The sequence below is a fragment of the Euleptes europaea genome, chromosome 11, assembly GCF_029931775.1.
Source record: "Euleptes europaea isolate rEulEur1 chromosome 11, rEulEur1.hap1, whole genome shotgun sequence".
Classification (NCBI taxonomy): Eukaryota; Metazoa; Chordata; class Lepidosauria; order Squamata; family Sphaerodactylidae; genus Euleptes; species Euleptes europaea.
Window position 1 is genome coordinate 75,569,064 of NC_079322.1, and position 25,933 is coordinate 75,594,996.

General features: G+C 45.0%; 1 protein-coding gene across 1 annotated transcript; it reads right to left on the minus strand.

Annotated features, from left to right (window-relative positions):
• Positions 1-3,610: 3,610 nt before the first annotated feature.
• Positions 3,611-24,740, minus strand: HHATL (hedgehog acyltransferase like). The gene is made up of 11 exons (XM_056857210.1): positions 24,618-24,740; positions 23,023-23,090; positions 21,190-21,303; positions 20,097-20,291; positions 18,649-18,858; positions 16,049-16,220; positions 12,958-13,102; positions 12,696-12,731; positions 11,185-11,386; positions 4,574-4,715; positions 3,611-3,736 (listed from the first exon to the last, which is right to left on the minus strand). Exons 1-11 carry the CDS (start codon positions 24,721-24,723, stop codon positions 3,615-3,617), a joined length of 1,512 nt encoding a protein of 503 aa, XP_056713188.1. The 5' UTR covers positions 24,724-24,740; the 3' UTR covers positions 3,611-3,614.
• Between the last annotated feature and the right edge of the window lie 1,193 nt (positions 24,741-25,933).

Here is a 25,933-nt window from a genome sequence, read left to right on the forward strand (position 1 = left end):
GGCAGCCAAGTGGGGTGGGGGTGGGGTAAACCTTTTATGTATCTTCGGCAGTGAATAAAAAACAGGCATTTTCTCCAGGGGAACGGATCTCTATCGGCTGGAGATCATTTGTAATCCCAGGAGATCTCCAGCTAGTACCTGCAGGTTGGCAACCCTACTTGTGATGCTGGGTTGGGGGTTGGCTAGCGGTGGCATAAACCTGGAGGTTGGCAACTCCAGGTGGCCAGGATTTCTACCATCCAGACTCCGGCCAGACCTGGATTTGCTGAGCTATACAAAAGGCTATTTGTCCCCACCTCGCATTTCAGTCATTTGTACATTACATCTTTTTCACGTTTCTTCTCCACAAGAGATCAACTGAACAGATCCAATGCTCTCCCAGTTTAGGGTTACAAGGTTCCTCTTCGCCACTGGTGGGAGGTGTTTGGGACGGAGCCTGAGGAGGGTGGGGTTTGGAGAGGGGAGGGGCTTCAATGCCATGGAGTCCAGTGGCCAAAGCGGCCACCTTCTCCAGGCGAACTGATCTCTATCGGCTGGAGATCAGTTGTAACAACAGGAGATCTCCAGCTGGTACCTGGAGGTTTGGAAAACAGCACAGGATCTTTTTTTTATATAAAAAAATATCCTGCCTTTTGCTTATTGGGTATTCCCGATAAGAATATAGATTACGCTGATATATGCCAATACAGTTTTGCAGCGGCTAGGATTATAATTGCTAAGAAATTGAAGCAAATAAATAAACCTTCAATCAAAGAGTGGAGAGAAAAGCTTTGGATGTATATGCGGATGGCCAAAATTACAGATTCTTTACATGGTAAAGATATGGATGAATTTAAACAAATATGGTCAAAGGCCGCCGCATATTGGGATAAATTGGCAAAAACGGATTTTAAAGGTATAGTTAATGAATTATAGATTTATGTGTTTTTTAAACAATGATTATAATAAAACGTTTTTATATACTGTCATAACACCCCTCCGGAAGTCCAAGGTGGAGGGCACAGAGGTGGGTGGTAGAGGTTTGGGCACTATATACTTTTTAAAGATAGTAAACAATGTATTAATAATAGATGTAACAGTGCTCTATATATGTTTTTGTATGTTTTATGTTTTATTTTGTATTTTTTTTGTTAACAAATCTTTTTTTTCTTTTTTGTTTATTTTTGTGTTTAATTATAAAAGCAATAAAAAATTTTTTTTAAGGAAAACAGCACAGGAACAGTATAGTACAAAATGACAACAATTATATTGTGTTTAAACATGCAAAAACAAGCAAGTGGGAATACACACAAGTAGCACTTATAACAAATATATACAAAATATACAATCAATGTCGAGACTGCATCGAACATTGATTGTATATTTTGTATATATTTGTTATAAGTGCTACTTGTGTGTATTCCCACTTGCTTGTTTTTGCATGTTTAAACACAATATAATTGTTGTCATTTTGTACTATACTGTTCCTGTGCTGTTTTCCAAACCTTGCGGTATTGGCACGGAAGTGCTTTGATTTTGGGTTGGTACCTGGAGGTTGGCAACGCGGATCCCAAGTAACCAGTCCAGGATTTAGCGCAGCTTTTCAGTGGATTTTATATTTGCGTAACCTTGCCCGATTGGCCAGCAATGATCAACTGACTACAGGAGCAAGTGCATCTCTTTGGCATTCGCGGCGCAATGGATCCACGCAGCCGCGTTGAATTTAATGTTTAAAAATCCCTGGCGAACCGAATTACTATATAGTGGATTACAATAGAGTTACGATTTTGATCTGCAAACGGCACGGGACTAGAACGGCATAGGATCTCATTGATTTCAGGGGACTCTGTCCGTATTGTTTACAATTAATACCCATTTGTTATATACTGTGTAATCGTATGAAAAATAGCTCACTGTATCATTGATTTGTATGTTGGCATATAGTTTTGTATAAGTAAGAAAGTACCTCAAGAGTAGTAAAATTAATTAGCATTCCAGTGGCTGCGTACTGATAATTTTTCCTTAGGGTTTTTTGCATAATTTCTACTTCAGCACGCTCCAATTTGTTTGGAACCTGGAGGTTGGCAACCCTAAGGAGAGTCCTGAACCATATGAAACAGAAAGGTCGCTTGTCTGCTCTCCTGTTTAGCCTCTTCAGTGGATCACTTGCTCCGTTGGCATCTAAGTTTAGACCCTTCTGCAAAATTCCAGCAAGCCCAGCTGCCTCTTTAAATTTAGACTCTTTGTGAGTGTATCGAGTGCGTCAGTTCTCCTGGAACAAGGGGTGGAATTCAGCCGTCAAGGGCTTCTCATTCATGCATCATGGAACTGTACCGACCGGGCCGTCAAGTAGGTAGCGAATCACCCATTTGTCCTTATGGGAATGACCCATAACCCAAGTCACGCAGAAGGTCTGGCAAATGAGTGACTGTTGACATCTTCAGTATGACTGTCATTGCGAAGAAGATGGGTTATACAATGCGCTTGGGTGAAGCTTCCAGGTTGTTCTTAGCTGCTCCAGGTGAGCAATCAGCAGGATTTGGTCTCCTTAGGGCCAGGAACACTCCTTCCATTGGAAACAGATAAGGTTTTATCAATCAGTCTACCACAACTACATCTCCTGCTTTCAAGAACCCTTTAGGTCAGGGGTGTCAAACTCATTTGTTAGGAGGGCTGGATAGGACATAAATGTATGGTTGCCAACCTCCAGGTACTAGCGGGAGATCTCCTGCTATTACAACTGATCTGCAGCCGGTAAGAGATCAGTTCTCCTGGAAAAAATGGCCGCTTTGGCAATTGGACTCTATGTTGTTGAAGCCCCTCCCCCAAACCCCGCCCTCCTCAGGCTCCACCCCAAAAACCTCCTGCCGGTGGCGAAGAGGGACATGGCAACCCTAAGGGGGGGGTGGCTGCCTCAGCTGGCTCGCGGTTGAGATAAAAGCTTTCAAGGGACCGGATCCAGCCCACGGACCTTATGTTTGACACCCCTGCTTTAGATTTTCATCAACCCTAATTGGCTTCCAGTTTGACTGCTAGATAGACAAGGTGGATAGATAGACAACTGATCTCCAGACTACAGAGATCAATTCCCCGTAGGGTTACCAGGTCCCTCTTCGCCACTGGCAGGAGGTTTTGGGGCGGAGCCTGAGGAGGGTGGGGTTTGGGGAGGGGAGGGACTTCAATGCATAGAGTCCAATTGCCAAAGCAGCCATTTTCTCCAGAGGAACTGATCTCTATTGGCTGGAGATCAGCTGTAATGGCAGGAGATCTCCAGCAAGTACCTGTAGGTTGGCGACCCTAATTCCCTGGTAGTCTGGCGATCAGTTGTAATTCCAGGAGATCTCCAGGGCCCACCTGGAGGTTGGCAACCCTTCGCCACATGCAGTGTGAAACAGAAATACAGACGCGCATGACAGAGTTTTGCAGTGAAAACTTTGGTACTGGTTGCGCTGACATGTTGTAGAAAATATTTTTATTTAAATGGGAAAACAGGTATTATTCAACAGGTGAGTTTGTACATGGCTGAAGTACAGTTTCGTGGCAGGGGACGGAGTACTCGGGGGCTTTAGCATTGCCCAGCCTGTTAGGACATTGAGTGACAGCTGCCACTTTGGAGGCTGGCTTCCCTCTCTCCGTCACTCGCCCTTTTCCTTGCCTTCCTTCTCCTCCAGGATGGCCAGCAGTCGTTCCCGCTCCTTGATCAGCTGCACGCCGCAGTAAGTGATCAACCAGATGGATAAAGTGCTGAGGGGGAAACCTGAGTTCGAGAAAGAAGGAGAGACAGTCAACGGTAAGGCCATTTATGCATGGCTGTTTCGTAGGGTTGCCAGGTCCCTCTTGGCCACTGGCGGGAGGTTTTTGGGGCGGAGCCTGAGGAGGGCGGAGTTTGGAGAGGGGAGGGGCTTCAATGCCATGGAGTCCAATGGCCATAGCGGCCACTTTCTCAAGGGGAACTGATCTCTGTCGGCTGGAGATCAATTGTAATAGCAGATCTCCAGCTATTACCTGGAGGTTGGCAACGCGAATCCCAAGTGACAAGTCCAGGATTTAGCCGCAGCTTTTCAGTGGATTTAATATTTGCGTATTTGTTCCATTTATTATTTATTTATTTGCTTCATTTATATTTCTTTATTTTGTTGCATTGCATTTTTACCCCGCCCTCCCCAACCCGAAGGCCCGGCTCAGAGCGGGTTACATGATCCAAAATATAATAAAAACAATAAAACCTTTTAAAATGCAATTTACAATTTAATTTATTTAAATGCAATTTATTTAAACAATTTTAATACAATTTATACCCTGCTTTTCTCCCCAGTGGGGACCCAAGGAGGCCTGCATCATTCTCCTCTCCTCCATTCTGTCCTCGCAACAACCCTGTGAGGTAGGTTTGGTTGAGAGAGGGCGACTAGCCCAAGATCGCCCGGCAAATTTCCATGGCACGTGGGGATTCGAACCCGGGTCTCCCAGATTCTAGCCCGGCGCTCTAACCGCTACGCCACACTGGCTCTCTGCCAGCTGGGTATGGTTATAGGAGAAACACTCCACAGCCATGCCGAGGGGCCGGAGGAATGAAGAGCCTTGTGAGGAAGTTTACCTGTTAGGAGAATCCTCTGAGTGACAACGAGGGCAAAGTCCAAGCTGTTGAGGGCGAGAATGTTGTAGAGAACGATGGCCCAAAAATTGGCTGCTCCAAAGAAGCCTCTGATCCGTCGGGACATCGCCTCCGGCATCTTGGCCTGCACAGGAAAGAAGCACCAGACAGGAGCTCGAGGGAGGGCAAGGGGAAGGTTTCTTCTCCAACCGTTCTAAGTCTCAAAACTTTTCGATAGCCCCAGCCTCGTTCTGTTGGGCAACAAGTGACATGGGGACAGCTAGACTCGAGTCCGGTAACACTTTAGAGATGAACAAAATTGTGGAACTCCCTGCCTCAGGATGTGGCGATGGCTGCCACTTTGGAAGGCTTTAAGAGGTAAGTGGACATGTTCATGGAGGAGAGGTCTATCCATGGCTACTAGTCAAAATGGATACTAGTCATGATGCATAACTATCCTCTCCGGGATCAGAGGAGCAGCCCATTATATTAGGTGCTGTGGATAATGCGGCTGCAGTCTCCTTGCTTGTGGGCTTCCTGGAGGTACCTGGTCGGCCACTGAGTGAGCAGACTGCTGGGCTTGATAGGACTTGGTCTGATCCAGCAGGGCTTTTCTCACGTTCTTATGGATACAGGTCATGATGCATACCTGTTCTCTCCAGCATCAGAGGAGCATTCCTATTCTATGAGGTGCTGTTGTAAAGCCCTAATTACTTTTAGCACTCAGTTAAGTAATTCAAGGAGAGGTTAACAATCAAACAAGTCTTTTATTGGCCAATAAAAGAGCAGAGCGCACGCGGAGGAAGCTCTCTTAAAATGTCAGAGATCTTCCACACCAAACAAAGGGAGACATTAGGTTTTATAGTCATTAAGACAGACAGCACTACTATTACGTAGAATATTAGAGCCAATGCAAACTAGATTCGTATACAGAACAATTAACATATCCTATGGAGTGGCCTGAAGGCGTTGACTTAGCTTGGCCATCTGATCCTCAGGCGGAACCGAAAACTAACATTCTTGGCTGACAGTTCTGATCTCTTACATCAAGGTTTAAGTCTTGTTAGGGAGCCTGGCTGTACCAGGAGAGAGATAGAGAAAGATCTCACCAGCACTTGACTAGAAGTGGTGCTGGGTCAGCCTGACCCAGGCCTCACACTAGTGAATCTCTTGACCAAAGATTTCTACTTTACCCATCATGCATAGTGTCTTTACATATGTATCAGAATATATGTGTCTGATGCCTAAGCTCTTATATATGAGCATGGCATCTTATGTTAGCTTGTGAATATGCATACATGTGAAAGAATATATGTTTTCCCCATAAATGAAGTTAATAAGGCATTACACTGTGGGACACAGGCAGGATGGTGCTGCTGCAGTGGTCTTGTTTGTGGGCTTCCTTAGAGGCACCTGGTTGGCCACTATGTGAACAGACTGCTGGACTTGATGGTCCTTGGTATGATCCAGTAGGGATTTTCTTATGGATACTGGTCATGATGCATGCCTATTCTCTCCAGGATCAGAGGAGCACAGGCAGGATGGTGCTGCTGCAGTCGTCTTGTTTGGGGGCTTCCTAGAGGCACCTGGTTGGCCTCTTTGTGAACAGACTGCTGGACTTGATGGGCCTGGGTCTGATCCAGTAGGGCTTTTGTTATGTTCTTATGTGGTGATGGCTACCAACTTGGAAGGCTTTAAGAGGGGAGTGGACATGTTCATGGAGGAGAGGGCTATCCATGGCTACGAGTTAGAATAGCGGCGTAAGCTTTCAAGACTCAGCGCTCCCTTTGTCAGAACCCGAAGAAGGAAACATGGTCTCTCGAAAGCTTCTACCCTCCCCACCCCAAATCTTGTTGGTCTCTAAGGTGTTCCTGGATTCAAATCTAGCTCTTCTACTGCAGACCGACATGGTTACCGTCTGAAAGTCACGTGGGAGATTTAGACTGGAACAGTGGCACATAGGGTTTCTATCTCCCTGCTGGGAGTGTGGTGGGGGGGGGATCTCCCAACCCACGCCCCACGCCCACTGTCGGTCAGCTGGCCAGCAGAGGGACTTACCGGCAGTGGGGGTGGCCCACACCAGTGTCTCAGCGTTGTCGCAGGCAACGTGCTGATGTAACGTCCGGCACATCATCATGTTGCTGGTGACATCTAGTATTTGGGCATATGGTAAAAAAATGGCTTCTAGATGCTGGAATTGACCGAGATGGTGAAGCTTACAGCTTTGATAAACCAGAATGATAATGTACAATTTTGGGGAGAATGGGAGGCTTGGAGAACTTACCTTGAAAATCAATTTTCAATGGGATCATTTAAAGGATATTCTTTGATCTAATCCCTTATCTACACTTTGTATAAATTTTATATTAGGTATTGATTTAATAATGTTGGATAGGATAAGAACAGGTTAAAATAATATCGGGATTAGCTCCATTAGCAAAGGTTTATACAATTTGGTTCTTGTAGGTTGTCCGGGCTGTGTGACCGTGGTCTTGGTATTTTCTTTCCTGACGTTTCGCCAGCAGCTGTGGCAGGCATCTTCAGAGGAGTAACACTGAAGGACAGTGTCTCTCAGTGTCAAGTGTGTAGGAAGAGTAATATATAGTCAGAAAGGGGTTGGGTTTGAGCTGAATCATTGTCCTGCAAAAAGTATCAAAGGCAATCATTGTCCTGTAAGTATCAAGATAATGTGCTAATGACTATAGTCCACAATAGCCATGCAGATTAGCTTTGGATTCACACATTAACAGATCACTTCAGGATACAATGGTTCCATATTAACATACCACACCCTCATTAGCACATTATCTTGATACTTACAGGACAATAATTACCTTTGATACTTTTTGCAGGACAATGATTCAGCTCAAACCCAACCCCTTTCTGACTATATATTACTCTTCCTACACACTTGACACTGAGAGACACTGTCCTTCAGTGTTACTCCTCTGAAGATGCCCGCCACAGCTGCGGGCGAAACGTCAGGAAAGAAAATACCAAGACCCCGGTCACACAGCCCAGATAACCCACAAGAACTAAAATGAACTCTGACCGTGAAAGTGTAGCAGTCTCTGACATGATCATGGTATCTTATGAACATGTGCAGAATTAATTCCATATAGGGCTTAAACACATCATACACATACAGAGGTTTGTGTAATGTATAATGAAAGTCTGTGTCATGCTGACAGGCAACTCTGTGTCATGCTGACAGGCAACTCAAGGTTAGCTCTAATCAAAGCTAACTACTAAAGTTACTCTGGCTTGCCCTTGAAGGGGCAGCGTAAAAATCATCTTTCTGACTTAGCTGCCAGATGTCAGAATCTTAATCTACTAAGAGTGCATTAATAGTTGGCAGTGTGCTTAAAAAGTAGTTCTCTCAACATAAGAATAATATGCTTCCTTGCTCTACTGTAAATGCAGCAGAGAATGCAGCAGAATGCAAACCTGCTAAACTAATGTAAACAAAACAGTTTGTAAAGTGACAATGTCAGCTATAATTGTGTTTCATGAGTTATATAGTTAAACGTTGTGCTACAGGTTTCTAAGTAGTTTCATTTAATGCGTATAGTCCTAACGAAGAGGATGGTATAGAAATTAAATATGTAACTTGATCATGTAACTCAGAAATAAGGATTTATACTTTAGGCACAGAGGACTGAAAGGAAAGGATGTCCATATTTGGGCAATAAGATATCAGAAGACAGGAAAAGAAACCACTAAAGCTCCTGATTTTGGATACGAAAGGGAAATAAAATTATCCTTTCAAGGGCTAAGGAAGAAAAGTTCCTGAGGGGAAAGGAACAATCTTCACTCTTAATGGGTCTAGAAACAGTATAAATAGAGCCACAGTACAGCTTGCATTTTAGAGTTCTATGGCTGGCAGACTGCAGCTGTCTGGCATAGCACCTCCATCTCAAAAGGCTTGAGATGTAAAACATTGAGACTCTGATCCTTGCGTGGACAGAAGTTCTCAGATATCTTGAAATATCAAGATCTGGATATTTCAACATATCTTACTTACAGTCTTCTTGTGAGACTGCTCTATTCCTAGAAGAGGATAGAGACCCTTAGAATTCCTATTCTTTGAATAGGAATCTAAGTGCAGTGATCTTTCCATGTAATGGAACACTGAGAGTCCATTGTATTTATGGATTCTTACAAACTAAGCCTATTTGGCTTACCAATGCTAAGAAGCATCCTGAATACAGGGATAATAGCTAGACCTCTGAGATTGTGTCAGAACGTCCTCTACTTAACAGAGGGACTTCTGAACCTCCTCAGAGCAAGAGACCAGAGAAAGGAAAGGAGACTCTCTGTACTCTGTGAGATATGCACAATGCACATACACAGATGACACAGCAAGGTATAGTGTGTCTTCTGTACAGAAATGTTATGATGTTTTGAATGATTTAAGTTAGGATGTTTCTAACCAAATCTTTCTCTAAAGAATTAACCATATTTTGGCAGGATTTCTGTAACCTTATATTCTGAATGAAGGTGCATTGCACTAAGGATACTTTATGAGTATATTCTGACTAAGATACTCCTTTATGGAGGCATAGAGAATGTGAATGATTACTTGCTACATAAACATGTTTAAGACTAATGATGTCTATCCTTATATGATATTTTAAGGCTTTGCAACCAAAAAGCATATATTGTATAATGTAAATAAATGTGTTTTTTATATATACTTCTACTCTTGTCCATTATTATAAATTTATTGGCGTGTTCAAGAGATGTCCTAGAAGCAATAACAAGTTTCTAGGAACCGTTGATTCCGGTCTAGTGGTGTCTCGCTGAATAAGATAACTCCATTTCTCAGTAAATGGTACATTCTAAGAGTGTAGGCACTTAACGGCCCGAACCGCGACAAAAGCCTTCGACAATATTTATACAATTTATTTTTAGGTGGAAGAGGGAGAGGGGGAAGTCATTTTACTGTTAAATTAGTGATATTAGTTTTTTTAAATTTTTATTATTATTATTTAGTATTGGATGCTGTTCCTATGTTGATATATTAAATGATGAAAATAAAAAAAAATATATATTTTTTAAAAATGGCTTCTACCGTATAGTTTTTGCCCAAATACCAGCGTGTACCCACATCGCCAGCCAACAATCACGCTGAGAGGCTGGCGTGGGCCTTCTCTGCCCCCAGTAAGTCTCCTCTGCCCCCGCCAGTTGCCAGGGTAACTTGCCAACTGTCATGGCATGTGGGGAGAGCGGGGGGGGGGGGGTTTAATTCTTCATAGGGTTCTGAGAGAGATTGCCGGATCCATAGGGTTGCCAGGTCCCGCTTCACCACTGGTGGGAGGTTTTAGGGGCGGAGCCTGAGGAGGGAGGAGTTTGGGGAGGGGAGGGACTTCAATGCCATAGAGTCCAATTGCCCAAGCGGCCATTCTCTCCAGGGGAACTGATCTCTATCGGCTGGAGATCAGTTGTAATAGCAGGAGATCTCCAGCTAGTACCTGGAGGTTGGGGAAAATAAAGGCTCAGTGCTGTACGGATAATGGCAAAGATCCAAACAGCACTCACAAAGTGCTAGAAATAAGATATTAATTTATAAAGGTGCAAATAAGTGCAAAAAGTGAGCACATATACAAAATGAAATACAATAAGATACACATACAAAATTTCAATATCAATCCAGCATAATATAAAATTCGGTAGAAAATATGGATGTCCTGTAAGTCAGGTAAGTCAATATGTACTGTCCGTAATAGACTTTTTTTTTGGTGCTTATTGGCAGCTGGAAGGCAGATGTCTGAGGCAAAAGCCACAATAGGAAGATGTCAGGGACGTGTCGTCTAGATCAAGATCACGTTTCGCATATGGCTTCATCAGCTACATGTATCCAAAGAAGTTCTTGGAATAAATATAATTTCAAACGGGACCAGAAGGACTTCTACATAGGTCTCCAAAACGTATTGGCAGCCTTCCAGCTGCCAATAAGCACACAAAAAAAGTCTATTACGGACAGTACATATTGACTTACCTGACTTACAGGACATCCATATTTTCTACTGAATTTTATATTATGCTGGATTGATATTGAAATTTTGTATGTGTATCTTATTGTATTTCATTTTGTATATATGCTCACTTTTTGCACTTATTTGCACCTTTATAAATTAATATCTTATTTCTAGTACTTTGTGAGTGCTGTTTGGATCTTTGCCAGTACCTGGAGGTTGGCAACCCTACTGATCCAGCATCATGTTATGTAGAAGAAGAAGAGTTGGTTGTTATATGCCGACTTTCTCTACCACTTAAGGAAGAATCAAACCGGCTTACAATCACCTTCCCTCCCCCCCCCCACAACAGACACCCTTTGAGGTAGGTGGGCCAAGAGAGCTGTGACTAGCCCAAGGTCACCCAGCTGGCTTCATGTGGAGGAGCGGGGAAGCCAACCCGGTCCACCAGATTATCCTCCGCCGCTCATGTGGAGGAGTGGGGAATCGAACCTGGTTCTCCAGATCAGAGTCCACCGCCCTAAACCACCGCTCTGAACCACGCTACACCCGGTGAGAGTTGTTGCTGAATGGAACCATTGGTGAAGCCGGGAAGATCCCGTAAGGGTGAAAGTGTATCGTGGACCCACATCTCACCTCTATCTCAGCAAACGTCTCCCGCTGAAAGAACTTCTGTACCCAGAGCTCGAAATTGAGGCCAAAGCAGTTGCAGACGGACCAGATGTAAACAATCTCACAGGGACCCAGCCACAGGGTGGTGACGGCAAAGGTGGAGATGGTCGCTAGCAGCTCCTTCGGGATGTTGTCGTGGTTCCCGCCAATGTAATCATAGACATACCTGGGAGCCACACAAAAGCAAAGGAAAGCAGAGAGGCTGCGATCCTCGCAAGCAAGATGCTCAAAAATCAAACTGATCCCATTCGTTGTTCCTGTTTTCTCTTGAATTGAGCACCCCATGTTTTCAAACTGCTGACTCGTTCTTAATTTCAGACAAGAAATATTTTGATCGTATTTGCATCTGTGCCATTGGTGTCATTTATCATCATTTGGAGGCAGATGACCCCTGTTGATGCATGCTCAGAATTTATTGGTTCTCTTGGGTTGATGGTAATCGTAGTTATCCAGGACTCCTGATTCAAATCAGCAGGCCATGAAAACTACGATTCCCATCAAACATGGCAAGAAATCATGATAGGAACAAGTAATTTACAGGAAAGGCCAGCCTCAGCTGGAAATCTCTCAGAGATCCTAAGAGAAGAAAGTGGCGTTGACAAGAACTATCCCCACAACAGCTCTTCAGAAAGGTTCCATTTGTGGCTTGGGGTGGGGGAGAGGTGGGGAAAGGACTTGTGTTTGTATATATGTGGTTGTGCATATACACTTCCATGCACTTGAGTTTTGCAAGCATCCCACTGAACACTCACAAAATGAAGATTTTCATGTGTTCTATAATGATGCTCACAAAATACATTTTTGGGTGAAGCATGGGGATGTTTTCCCACAGTTGTAAAAAACAGTGGAGTCACCACACTATAGTGGACTCCAAGAATGGAGTCACTCCAGTGGCCATTTAAAAAAATGGCCATTGGTGACATCATGACATTCTGGGAATTGCTGGGAACTCAGTGGTTTTTCCCATAGAGTTTCTGGCAATTCCTAGAAAGGCATGATGCCACTTCTGTGTTTTTCTGGAAGTGATGTCACAACATCAATAACAGCAACCCCGCTCCATATTCCTTGCCCTACCTGGTCTCCCACTGGCGTGGCCTGGCACTATAAGACACTGTCCAGGCCCAATAACGTATAACGTTTCCCTTCTCACAAGCAGTGCTTTGTTCCAAGACCTAGACATCTCCCAGAGACTCCAAGAAAATGGAAGCAACATTCCTTGGGAGGCGGTGAGCTCTCCTTCCCTGGAGGTTTTTAAGAAGAGGTTAGATGGCCATCTGACAGCAATGCTGATTCTTTGACCTTAGGCAGCTCATGAGAGGGAGGGCATCTTGGCCATCTTCTGGGCATGTAGTGGGGGTCACTGGGGTTGTGGGGGAGGGTAGTTGTAAATTGCCTGCATTGTGCAGGGGGTTGGACTAGATGACCCTGGTGGTCCCTTCCAACTCTGTGATTCTATGATTGAAGGGCATCCTTACTTGCATAGCCAGTCGTTAATTCCTCTGTCAAAATGCCTGCAAGACAAAGATGAACATTAACTAAAAACTATTATCGTAAGTTTTTTTTTCATTAGTCGGTATCGAATAAATTGATATTTAAAATTATAAATCACCTTTTTGGAAAATTATATAATTCATTAAATTCAGGTGTTTAGCGATATTTTTTCTCTTTATATATATGTACTACCTGGAGGTTGGCAACCCTACTTGCAGCCCGTCAGCGTTTGGGGCGGGCACTCACGTTTCCGCAAAGACGTAGAGCATGGTGATGCATTTGGGAGGCTGAGGGGGGTCCAGGTGATCCAGCCGAGCGATGGTGTTGACCACCCCGAACATCACGGCCGCTTTCACCCAGTCGTACACCAGGTTGGAGTAGGCCAGGCCGGCTGTCGGATGGGAAAGGAGGGAGGCGGGCAGGAAAGCAAAGGCTTTGTTTTAGGAGATGTGTCAATCCAGGGGTTTGCTTTTTTTTGTTTGGTTTTATATGTTTATTTTAATACATAGTAATAAATATTTAAAAACTATACGGAAAATATATTATAATTCAGAACATACAAAATTACAAGCAAAATACAAAAAGAGTACAAAAATTGGAAAGACAAATAGATATACTAAGCCAAACTGAGGTTGCTACCGGACATAAAATTAATCTAGCATGCTAAGATTGCTACTAGGCATACAATTACACTCACATGCTTGACTAAATATCTAACTGCCACCTAGGGTTGCCAACCCCCAGGTGCTATCAAAATAGATACTTCTGTGTACCTAACAGTTCAACCCAAATCACACAGAAACACAATTATATAAATAAGTCAATTCTATAATCCAAAATACAATTCTTCCATATAGTCAACATACATTCAACCTGACATCTGTTGATTAATCAAGGAATTTCGTTCCTGTAATAAGACAAGATTGTATTATTAGAAAGTTGGGTTGACCGTATATGGACTTACCTCTATGTATACTCACCTTCGTAAACATATTTTTGTGTGATACTCTAGGACATGAATGTATTTTCCAGTGAATGTATGTTGACTATGTGGAAGAATTGTATTTTGGATTACAGAATTGGTTTATTATATAATTGAGTTTCTGTGTGATTTGGGTTGAACCCCCAGGTACTAGCTGAGATCTCCTGCTATTACAACATCTCCAGCTGATAGAGATCAGTTCACCAGGAGAAAATGGCCGCTTTGGCAATTGGACCCTATGGCATTGAAGTCCCTCCCTTCCCCAAACCCCGCCTTCCTCAGCATCCGCCCCAAAAACCTCCTGCCAGTGGCGAAGAGGGACCTGGCAACCCTACTACCACCCTCTGCGCGATCTTTGAAAAATCCAGGTTACAACTTTACATTTTATATTTTTTGAAGAGACAGTACGTTAAATATATAATCCTCTATATTTCTCCTGTCGTTTCTATATTTAATTCTTTTCAGCCCATTATGTTAATCATTTCTAAATACTTTGACTTTCACTCATTTCTAATATCTTATTTGTGGTGTTCTAAACATTATACAAACTAGATAATCTGAATTAGTCTACAAGTTCATCTTAGAAAAAAATCTCACCAATTCATCGTTTCCACATCAAATTTCTATATTATTTAACTGTCTCTTATTCGTAATATCTTATTTATAATGTCAATCCAGGTTAGGTTCCTAAGAGACAGGGGCAAGCAGGTTCGGCTCCACCTTTAGGCATACCTACGCAATTGCCTGAGGCACCAGCCTTTGAGGGACACCTGTCCTTTACTGGCTTGAAGGAAAGCTTGGCATTAACTGCTTTCTAACATTTCCATCTCTTCTGGTAGCAGCCATGATGGAACAAGGGTTGCCAATCTTCACGTGGGGGCTGGAGATCTCCCAGAATCACAACTGTTCTCCAGACTACAGACGTTCAATCCCCAGCCTCTCCAGTTAAAAAGGACCAGGCAGGAGGTGATGTGAAAGACCTCTCCTTGAGATCCTGGAGAGCCGCTGCCAGTCTGAGTAGAAAATACTGACATTGATGGACTGAGGGTCTGATTGAATAGGAGGCAGCTTGATGTGAAGGGCTGTGGCTCAGTGGTAGAGCATCTGCTTGGCATGCAGAAGGTCCCAGGTTCAGTCCTTGGCATCTCCAGTTAAAGGGACTGGGCAAGTAGGTGATGTGAAAGACCTCTGCCTGAGACCCTGGACAGCAACTGCCAGTCTGAGTAGACAGTACTGACTTGGATGGACCCATCACCTGATTCAGTATAAGGCAGCTTCACGTGAGATCTCCCAGAATTATAATTGATCTCTAGATGACTGAGATCAGTTCCTCTAGAGAAAATGGCAGCTTCAGAGGAGCAAATTCTATGGAATACTATGGATTCTAGGTGAAATCCCCCCCCCAAGTTCCCCCCTCCACAGGAATAGACCTCAAATCTGTAGGAATTTCCCATGCCAGGATTAGCACTCCTATGGGCCTCTCATAGGGTTGCCAGCTCTGGGTTGGGAAACACCTGGATATTCTGGGGGTGGAGCCTGAGAAGGGTGGGGTTTGGAGAGGGGCGGGATTTCAATGCCATAGATTCCAATTGCCCCAGCAGCCATTTTCTCCAGGGGAACTGATCTCTGTCACCTGGAGAGCAGTTGTCATAGCAGGAGATCTCCAGCCACCACCTAGAAGTTGGAAAACAAATCAGACACCTCTATACATTTATCATAAGATGAGAAATTCAGTATAGGAATAGCTGTGAGCAATGCCAAAATATTCTGGCTATATATTTACAGTACGTGGTAATATACCCACCAACAATATATATTCCCCAAAAGCATATGTATTTATTTCTTTTTCATATAAAGTTTGCCCAAAAACCAAATTCACAACAATTCCTATGTAAGGTAAGAATTGAAATAAAGTCAATTGAAATGTCCTTAAAGATGTACTTCTTTTCTTTGCAGCAGTTGGTTAATTGAAGGAGAAAACGATCGTTTCAAGGCACACAGCCCAATTCTTCCTCAGTTCTTCCAACACAGTTTCAAATCCCACCCCAAAGGGTTCCAGACCCATAGGTTCTTCTGTCCTACTGAGAGGTAACAGGAACTGATCTCTGTCACCTGGAGAGCAGTTGTCATAGCAGGAGATCTCCAGCCACCACCTGGAAGTTGGCAGCCCTAGCCTCTCCACCAAACACTGCCCATTGTTCAGATATATAGGACTGCAAGTCGTTCTCCAGAGTGAATGGCTTGAACTGTGCGCAAGCTTCTCTTATGAAAGCAATCTCAGAGTAAATAAAACCTCCGGGAGAGGCCCCCCAGGAAACAAATCAAGCATGCCCGTGTCCAGAGAAAATTGCTTACCCAACGCCCAGTCTGAGAGGCGGTTCACAAACTTCATGTCCGAAGGAATGGTCAGGATATAGAAATAATGGAAAAAGACGTCCACAGCCGCGATGGCCGCAAGGTGGACGAGCGCATGGAGTCGGATGTACCACATCTCATTCTGTTTACGCTGCAGGTCGCTGATGTGTACCTGTTGCCAAGAAAAGGATGGGGAAGAGGCATGGTAAGGTTGCCAACCTCCAGGTACTAGCTGGAGATCTCCTGCTATTACAGCTGATCTCCAGGCAATAGAGATCAGTTCCCCTGGAGAAAATGGCCACTTTGGCAATTGGACTCTCCCCTCCCCAATTGAAGTCCCTCCCCTCTCTTCCCCTCCCCAAACCCCGCCCTCCTCAGGCTCAGGAGATCTCCAGCTAATACCTGGAGGTTGGCAACCCCACCAGTTAGCAACCCCAAGGCTTTACATGTCAAAACAACACCTTGAATTGCGGTGAGAAGGGCACGACTGACGCTTACCACCCAGAGTAGGGTGAGGCGTCCTCTGTAATACTGCTTATGGAGAGCTTTGGAAACAGAGATGCGGTTAAGCCTCTCTCTCCCCACACCAAGCTGTCCCCTAGATTTCCCCACCTCTCAGAATCTGTGTTACTTCCTAAGCAAAGACCACCATCCATAGCATGGTTTATTGCTGAGTGGTTCTGAAGAGGATTTCTCTGGGGTAAATGGGGTACGGCAGCCAGCCAGAAAGTCAATGGCCCAGCACTAGCAAAAGGGAACAGCTGAGCCTAGCTGGATTAAAATCCCATTTGGACTAGAAGGCTTCTGTGTTTGGCAAGCTCTTCAAGTTTATTTTTTGTCCCCCTGGAAACAGGGCCTCACCTATAGGGTGTTGTCGTTGAAATGCTGCGTGCAAAACACGGCCGTTCTGCCAAATACTATAATGGCAGAGCTGAGTCATTGAAGAATGGGGGGGCTGTTTATAGGGTTGCCAACCTCCAGGTACTAGCTGGAGATCTCCTGCTATTACAACTGATCTCCAGCCAACAGAGATCAGTTCACCTAGAATGGCCGCTTTGGACTCTATGGCATTGAAGTCCCTCCCCTCCCCAAGCCCCGTCCTCCTCAGGCTCTCCCCCAAAAACCTTCTGCTGGTGGCGAAGAGGGACCTGGCAACCCTACTACCATCCTCTGCGCGATCTTTGAAAAATCCAGGTTACAACTTTACATTTTATATTTTTTGAAGAGACAGTACGTTAAATATATAATCCTCTATATTTCTCCTGTCGTTTCTATATTTAATTCTTTTCAGCCCATTATGTTAATCATTTCTAAATACTTTGATTTTCACTCATTTCTAATATCTTATTTGTGGTGTTCTAAACATTATACAAACTAGATAATCTGAATTAGTCTACAAGTTCATCTTAGAAAAAAATCTGTTTAACAACTGTGAACTCTAAAGGGAATACTAATTAAAAATGCCAACTTAAAAAAAATCTGGTAGGGGAGCCCCTGTACCTAGGGTTGCCAGCTCTGGATTGGGAAATACCTGGAGATTTCTGGGGTGGAGCCTGAGGAGGGCGGGGTTTAGAGTGGGGAGGGACTTCAATGTCATACAGTCAGTTGTCAAGAGGTCATTTTCTCCAGGGGTGACTGATTTCTGTCACCTGGAGATCAGTTGTAATAGCAGATCTCCAGCCACCATGTAGAGGTTGGCAATCGTACCTGTACCTTTAACTGCAGCATGCCAGGCAGAAATGCAATAGGCTGTGCCTGGCAGCCAGTGAGTGGTTTGAGGGCGGGGACATACGGGGCCTGCAACATCGCATGCACCACTATGTCACTTCCTGTGAAAACCCAGAAGTGACATGGGGTAGCTCTAGGAATTGCAGGAAAGTCTATGGTAAAACCATAGAGTGTCCGGTGATTCCTAGAGCTACCCTCTGTCGCTTCCGGGTTTTCCACAGAAATGATGTACAGGTGCAAGCGACACTGCCTTGCCCCCTTCTTTTGCCACTACTTGGAGTGGCAGCAGCAGTGGAAGCTGGAGGCAGGGGATTCCCTGCCCCAACTGGGAGGGGCTGTGGCTCAATGGCAGAGCATGTTTGGCATGTAGAAGGTCCCAGGTTCAATCCCCGGCACCTCCAGTTAGGCAAGTAGGTGATGTGAAAGACCTTTGCCTGAGACCCTGGAGAACTTAGGGGAGGGGCTGTGGCTCAGTTAGTAGAGCACCTGCTTGGCTTGCAGAAGGTCCCAGGTTCAATCCCGGGCATCTCCAGTAAAAGGGACCAGGCAGGTAGGTGATGTGAAAGACCTCTGCCTGAGACCCTGGAGAGCCATGGAGAGGGGCTGTGGCTCAGTGGTAGAGCCTCTGCTTGGCATGCAGAAGGTCCCAGGTTCAATCTCCAGCCTCTCCAGTTAAAGGGACCAGGCAAGTAGGTGATGTGAAAGACCTCTGCCTGAAACCCTGGAGAGCCGCTACTGGTTTGAGTAGACAAAGTCCCTGACTTTGAGGGACCAAGGGTCTGATTCAGTAGAAGGCAGCTTCATGTGTTCAAACACCAAAGATAATACATTTCTATCACTTCCCATGCTTGTCAACAGAGGCATGCACCCACCTGGTCATGGAATCGGTCAAAGGTCATGACAGGTCCGAAGAAGAAGAAGGGGAGGTAGAAATTGTATTTCAGCAGGGCAAAGATGGAGAAGTTCCCTTCTTTCCTGTCACAGTTCTCCAGCGCAAAGCTCATGCAGCGCATAATGCTGAAGCCGGTTCCTCCGTAAAAGAGGACATCTTGAAGATCAAAAGTTCCTGTTACAAACCCATTCTAGACAAAAGAGAATAGTTACCACGTATACTGAGGAAAAGAGTTTGTTTCAGATCCTTGTCTGCGGCTAAGGACACCTCTTCAGCTGCCCTGGAGAGGGTTTCCTTCAAATATTCCTGATTTAAACTTTACTGTTTAAACATGGATCCTCCTCCTGCGCCATTTACCTTGCAAATGCCTGATTTTTTACTACGCGTTCCCACTCTTCTGGATCCGACCTCAGCTGTGTCTGAAGTCTGCTAGATGGAGTGGACAACTTTATTTTTTATTTTATTTATTTTAGACTGGTACCCGCCCCTCCCCTAGGTCACAGGGCTCAGGGCAGCTCACAACATTCAATAAAACCACCTATAAATAGAGATAAAAATACTTACAAAACATTAAATTACAATTCATAAAATACCATCCCAACCCAGAATAAAACCTGATCATTTGGCACCCAACAACCAACTTTGCTCTCTGTGCTCCTTGGACGATGGGTAGAAAGGATGCATGTTTAGGAAGACTCAACCTGATGAATTTTTACCTGCAGCTTGGCCGTTCTAGAGCATCTCTTATCTGCTGTGGAAGCTTGCTGTGGTGAGCTCGGGCCAGTCACACATTCGCAGTCTAACCTACCTCCCAGGGTATAAATCAGGGGTTTCAAACTCAATTGTTACGAGGGCTGGATATGACATAAATGTCACTTGGTCGGGCAGTCCCATGCCTCGCTAGCCCACATCGAGAGTGGGGGGGGGGGGCTGGCTCGGCTGGCTCGCAAGCCGTATAAGAGCTCTCAAGGGATTGGATCCGGCCTGTGGGCCTTATGTTTGACACCCCTGGTATATATGAAGTAAATAAAAGAAAATAAACACCTGGTTTAGCCCTGTACAGAGGAGGAGGTAGAGAAGGAGGAGGAGGAGGAGTTGTTTTTTATATGCCGACTTTCTCTACCACTTAAGGGAGAATCAAACCGGCTTACAATCACCTTCCCTTCCTCTCCCCGCAACAGACATCCTGTGAGGTAGGTGGGGCTGAGAGAGCTCTAAGAGAGCTGTGACTAGCCCAAGGTCACCCAGCAGGCTTCATGTGGAGGAGTGGGGAAACCAACCCGGCTCACCAGATTATAGTGTCCACCGCTCATGTGGAGAAGTGGGGAATCAAACCCGGTTCTCCAGATTAAAGTCCACCGCTCCAAACCACCGCTCTTAACCACTACACCACGCTGGCTCGGGATGTACAGGCTGCTATACGCATACCTGCCAAGTGCTGAACGGCTCCACCTTGAAGGAGGCCAGGCTACAGAGCCCTGCGACGAAGCACAACCACTTCTGTTTAGCCAGGGCAACGGTGTACAGCACCAGACAGTGAGAAAGGACGATCATCAGGTAGGTGCCTCCCATCGTGCCCAACACAGCCAGTACTCCATACGCCATGTAAACCACGGACCGGTGCTGTGAGGACACAAAGGGACATTTTATTAATCCGCACGCCTCTACCAATAAACCCACGAGGCATTCCATTCTTTGACAAGAGGACTAATTAAAGAAGAAAAGCTTCATTTCTAGTTTAGAGAGAAGACCACTTTGTAGGGGGACGGGACACGATCGGGGTTTGTAAAATTATGCCAGGGGTGGAGAGAGTGGGCAGAGATTTATTTATTTAAGAGTTGGAAGTAGGGTTGCCAGATACCTGGTAATGGCTTGAAATTGCCCACCAATTAAGAAGAAGAGAAGAAGAGTTGGTTTTTATATGCCGACTTCCGCTACCGCTTAAGGAAGAATCAAACCAGCTTACAATTGCCTTGCCTTCCCATCCCCACAGCAGGCACTTTGCAAGGTAGGTGGGGCTGAGAAAGTTCGGTGACTATCCCAAGGTCACCCAGCTGGCTTCATGTGTAGGGGTGGGGAAACCAACCCGGTTCCCCACATTAGAGTCCACTGCTCTTAACTACTACACCACGCTGGCTCAGATGGTTGGCGGGGTGGAAGCAGGCCAGCTGAAAGGGGGCAGCGGACTTCTTCTTAAGGCCCCCTCTCCTCATAAACCATGATCTCAATCCAACATTTAATTGCATACAGACCCAGGGAGGACTAGAGAAAATGTAATATATATTTAGGCCCTCAGTTTGCACTTTTATCATCTTCTTCCCATGTCCTCTCATATATTTTTTTTAATCCTGCTGTTTCGATGTCATAAATGGTATGATTCATGTATACTTCATATGTAGCTATTATGCAACATTTTGAGATATAACTCTTTATATTTTTTAAATCAGTCAGCAGGGGGTGCTGTGCACCTGCTCAGTGCTTCTGGTTGAGGCCCGTCTGCCACTAAGGTGAAGCGGCTTACCTGAGGAGCTGTCATGGAGCAGATCTTGGCAAAGAGGACGTGACCCGACAGGGCGAATATGATGAAGTTCCTGAATGAAGTGAACCACATGGCCCATTCGAAATCAGCTGTGTCCTGTCAGAAAAGAACCACGTCTTATGGAAGGTTTGATTTATTGCTCACCACAATATGAGCAAACATATAAAAATCTCTTTGGTCCAGAAGATGGCTTCAGACTAGGGTTGCTAAACTCTGGGTGAAGCCTGGAGATTTCCCAGAATTACAACAGATCTCCAGACTATAGAGATGGGGTTGCCACGTCCAGGTTCAGAAATACCTGGAGATTGGGGCGGGGAGAGCCTGAGAGGATAGGGTTTAGGGAAGGGAAGGACCCCAGTAGGAAGGACCCCCATTCCCATGCAGCCCACCTTCCACAGCAGCCATTTTAAGAACATAAGAAAGGCCCTGCTGGATCGGACCAAGGCCCATCAAGTCCAGCAGTCTGTTCACACAGTGGCCAACCAGGTGTCTCTAGGAAGCCACAAACAAGACGACTGCAGCAGCACCATCCTGCCTATGTTCCACGGCACCTAAGATAATAGGCATGCTCCTCTGATACTAGAGAGAATAGGTATGCAGCCTGACTAGTATCCATTCTAACTAATAGCCATGAATACCCCTTTCCTCCATGAATATGTCCACTCCCCTCTTAAAGCATTTTCTTTAGGGGAAGAGGAATAAATGTTTTAAACAAACAAATAAACAAGCGATCTATGTAGTCTGGAGATCAGTTGTCATTCCGGGAGATCTCTAGCCCTCACCCGGAGGACGGTGACCCTGGAGAAAATGGCTGCTTTCATTGCATTCAGCTAATCATTTAAATATTGAATGAACAAACCAGTCAGCCAGCGATAATAAATAAACCCTGTGTTTCTGAAGTTTCTTTTTTAACCATTTGGTGCTAAGTTCACATCATCGACAGTTCGGGCCTGCAGATTTCTGCCCAAACTGTTGGGAGTCATGGCCCCTCTTTCATTTAATTAACAGACCTGATCATCCATGACCCTGGGCAGGAGCGGATTTCACTTGTTTTGCAGATGAAAAAAACGCCGCAAGGCAGAAGGGCAGATTCCACCTCCACAGCTACTGGGCCGCTGGTCAGCTGCTCAATCCCAATGTAAATGAAGGGGAAAGATCCTGTATTCGAGGCTGTCGAATACAGGATTTCCCCCACGAACACATTTGCTACAAAATTCGTGGCACCTCTAATTTGCAGTGGAATTAATGGCATGCATCTGTATCCGCTTGCATTTGATGGAGCGTCCCTAGCATTCGACATGACCTGAGAATTGCAGTTGCCCAAATCCTCACCTCCTGGGTTTGCCTCCCTCCTGAAAACTCAGCAGGCAAGAAGAAATATTCGCAAAAGTTGAAATTTTGCAAATATTCGTTTCATGGCTAGCTCTATCTGTGTTCCTTTTCAAATTTAGGCTTCAATAAATGTAAAATTTTAATTTCTTTTATAAAACCCCTCTTGAATGGGGAGATGTTCAATTTCTTGCCTAAAAAGTATATATGTAAAAAATATTTAAGATAAAATCATCATATAAGAGTATATATAAAAATCAAGAATTAAAATATGCTATATCTATATATAAATCTCTCTCTATATATAGATATATATATAGTATACTCCACCTATCTTACCTACTATGTTGCACTGATCAAGGTATCCCAGTCATAAAGATGTCATCAAGTCTGAATAAGTGAAGCAGTGTATATTTCTAAGTTTTAGCATTATCTGTGCCCTTAAAATGATCTGCCAAAAGAGTGGCGGGCCTTCGTCTTACTCACCATCTTCCTGCCAAAGTAATGCCATCCTGGTCTTACGTTCTCTCGGAAGGTCTTTCGGTTCATGCTCTCTGAAAAAGAAGAAGGCGTGTCGCGTTCAGGAAGCTTCGGCAACAACATGGAAACAACATAGATGGTTAGCAGGGAAAAGATGTAAGAGTCATCTACCTATGAGTTCACATAAGAAGTAGCATCAGGGTGAGTAAACTGACAGAAGGCAGAATTTGGGTTGGATCCTGCAGAAGTTTTGATTAATGGAAGGGGGACTTTTCATTGATACCATTGCCTGCTACAAACTTCTGGCTCCTCCTAACCCCCCCCCCCCCCAGGCAACATTTTGGGCTGCAACAGGAAAAAGGAAGTGAGGGAATCCTGTCCACCTGCTGAGAATCCCTTCCATCAGCGGATATTTAATGCAGGATCCAAGTCTGTGTTAGGTGAGCCTGAGAGCCAGGTGGTTGAAAGAAAAAAAAGAGAGGTTAAAACAAACATTGCTAAGAGAATCTGGCTACACTGTTAAGCAGCCTGAAAGCCTATGGATGGGACCCAGAACCCAGGAGAGTCCAAGAGCTAGATGTGAGCCCAGTAGCACTTTAGAGATCAACAAGATTTTCAGGTATACTTTTTCTACACTCAAAACTCTCTTCTAGCTCTTCTACTGCAGACAAAAACGGCTACCCTCCTGAAATGATCATCAGAGTCCAAGGAATCTTCGTTTCAGCCCAGGAACAAATAGAACCTGAACTCAGAGCCCAGCAAGGGAAGAAACGTCCACATTAGTGTGGCAGCCCTAAATCATCCCTGGGGGGACTAGGGTTGCCAGGTCCCTCTTCACCACTGGCGGGAGATTTTGGGGGGCAGAGCCTGAGGAGGGTGGGGTTTGGGGAGGGGAGGGACTTCAATGCCATAGAGTCCAAACTGCCAAAGCGGCCATTTTCACCAGGGGAATGGACCTGTGTCAGCTGGAGATCAGTTGTAATAGCAGGAGATCTCACGCTAGTACCTAGAGGTTGGCAACCCTAGGGGGGATGTGGACATCTGGTGGACTCAGCTCAAACTCGATTCGAGTCCAGTAGCAGCTAAGAGTCAGATTTGAAGGGAGCGTTGACTCTTGAAAGCTCAGACCGCCCGCCCCCCAAATCTTGTTGGACTCTAGGGTGCTACTGGGCTCAAATCTAGCTGTTCTACTGCAAAGCAAAATGGCTACTTGTAATGTTTCTGGATTCCAAAACAGAGACCAAAAGAATGAGGACCAGTTCAAACCGCCCTAATCTAAGGAGCAACTCCAGCAGGTTTGTGCAAGCACTCTCAACTAACTGGAATGCCTACTTGAACATGTGACTTCAGGGAAAGACTTCAGATTAACACACTAGACTAATACAAGGGAATATCTTGAAAGCAGACGTTCCACAACAACACTACTTTCTGAAAGAATCAGCCCAAACTGTTGCTTATTTAAAACACTGTAAAATCTAGAGAGCTTTCTCTGCAGAAGACTACATTGGTAAGACTATGCTTTTTTTGAGGGGGGGGGGAGATCTCTGTCTCGATCCTGGTCCTGACCCACTCAAAGCCCCACTCCCTTCTAATTTAGTTACCTCGAGAGGTTTCAAAGATGTCATGGCCGCTATAAACGATGGCACACAACACCACAAGAGCATACAGGCCCAGTTCATAAGCAGGCAGAGTAGTTTTAATGCCCATTTTGCAGGGTTACCACCGCAGGAACCGCCTCCACGGGATCAAGCTCTGCAAAGGGAGAGAGGAGGAAGAAATATGTCAGAGCCTTGGCTGTAGGTTATAATAATGGGAATCACTTGAATTATGTTGTGCTCCGAACCCATGTCATGGGCATCATCTTTGTGCCCTTAATAAATGCATGATACAGAATACGGGTTGAGTATCCCTTAACCGGACATCCAAAAACTGGAATGACTAGGGTTGCTATCCTTTTTTAAAACTGGTTGTCCTTTGGTGGTTGGGGTCATGTAATCGGAGCCAACTTGGTCTGACCATACTAGTCTGGAAGGGTCATTTTAAAAGATGGGGCTCACCCAGTCCCGTCCGGAGGGATATACTCTCCAACTAAAAAACGCCAACTTCTTCAGCGGCTCATTGGGCTTTTGAAGAAGACTGAAAACCCATGCGGATGAGCAATCTGCTTCACAAGAGCTGCCTTGGTCATGACTTCGGCTGGCTCCGATATCACTCCCTCCCCGAAAACCTGCTGTCAAACTAAAGGTCTCCCCAAGTAGAGGCTTCGTTTCCCTATGATGGGGCACTGTGACCATCTCTTGAAATCAGTTTTATGATGGCCATAATAAAGGACTGTTCACAGGATGTCATTTGTCACCAGTTTAAGTCATTTCCCTCAGTTTGGAAGCTAATTTGCATGGACTTCATGCTATGCACCCCAGATGCGAAGGGAGCCCCCAGATTTTGAGGCGCCAGCCTGTCAATAGTCTCATTCTGCCAGTCCTCAGTAGTGCTGAACTTCTGAACCTGAAAACTGATGGACAGCTCGGCTCACAAGTGCCTGGAGGATGGGGGTGACCCCTTTGTGTGTGTGTGTTAAGTGCCGTCAAGTCGCTTCCGACTCATGGCGACCCTATGAATGAAAGTCCTTCAAAATGTCCTAACTTTGACAGCCTTGCTCAGATCTTGCAAATTGAAGGCTGTGGCTTCCTTTATTGAGTCAATCCACCTCTTGTTGGGTCTTCCTCTTTTCCTGCTGCCCTCAACTTTTCCTAGCATGACTGTCTTTTCCAGTGACTCTTGTCATCTCATGACGTGACCAAAATACAATAGCCTCAGTTTAGTCATTTTAGCTTCTAGGGTCAGTTCAGACCCCTTTGCAGTCCCATAAAATTGCACCCCTGTCCCAAAGTTCACCAAACTTTGATGACCATCTAAG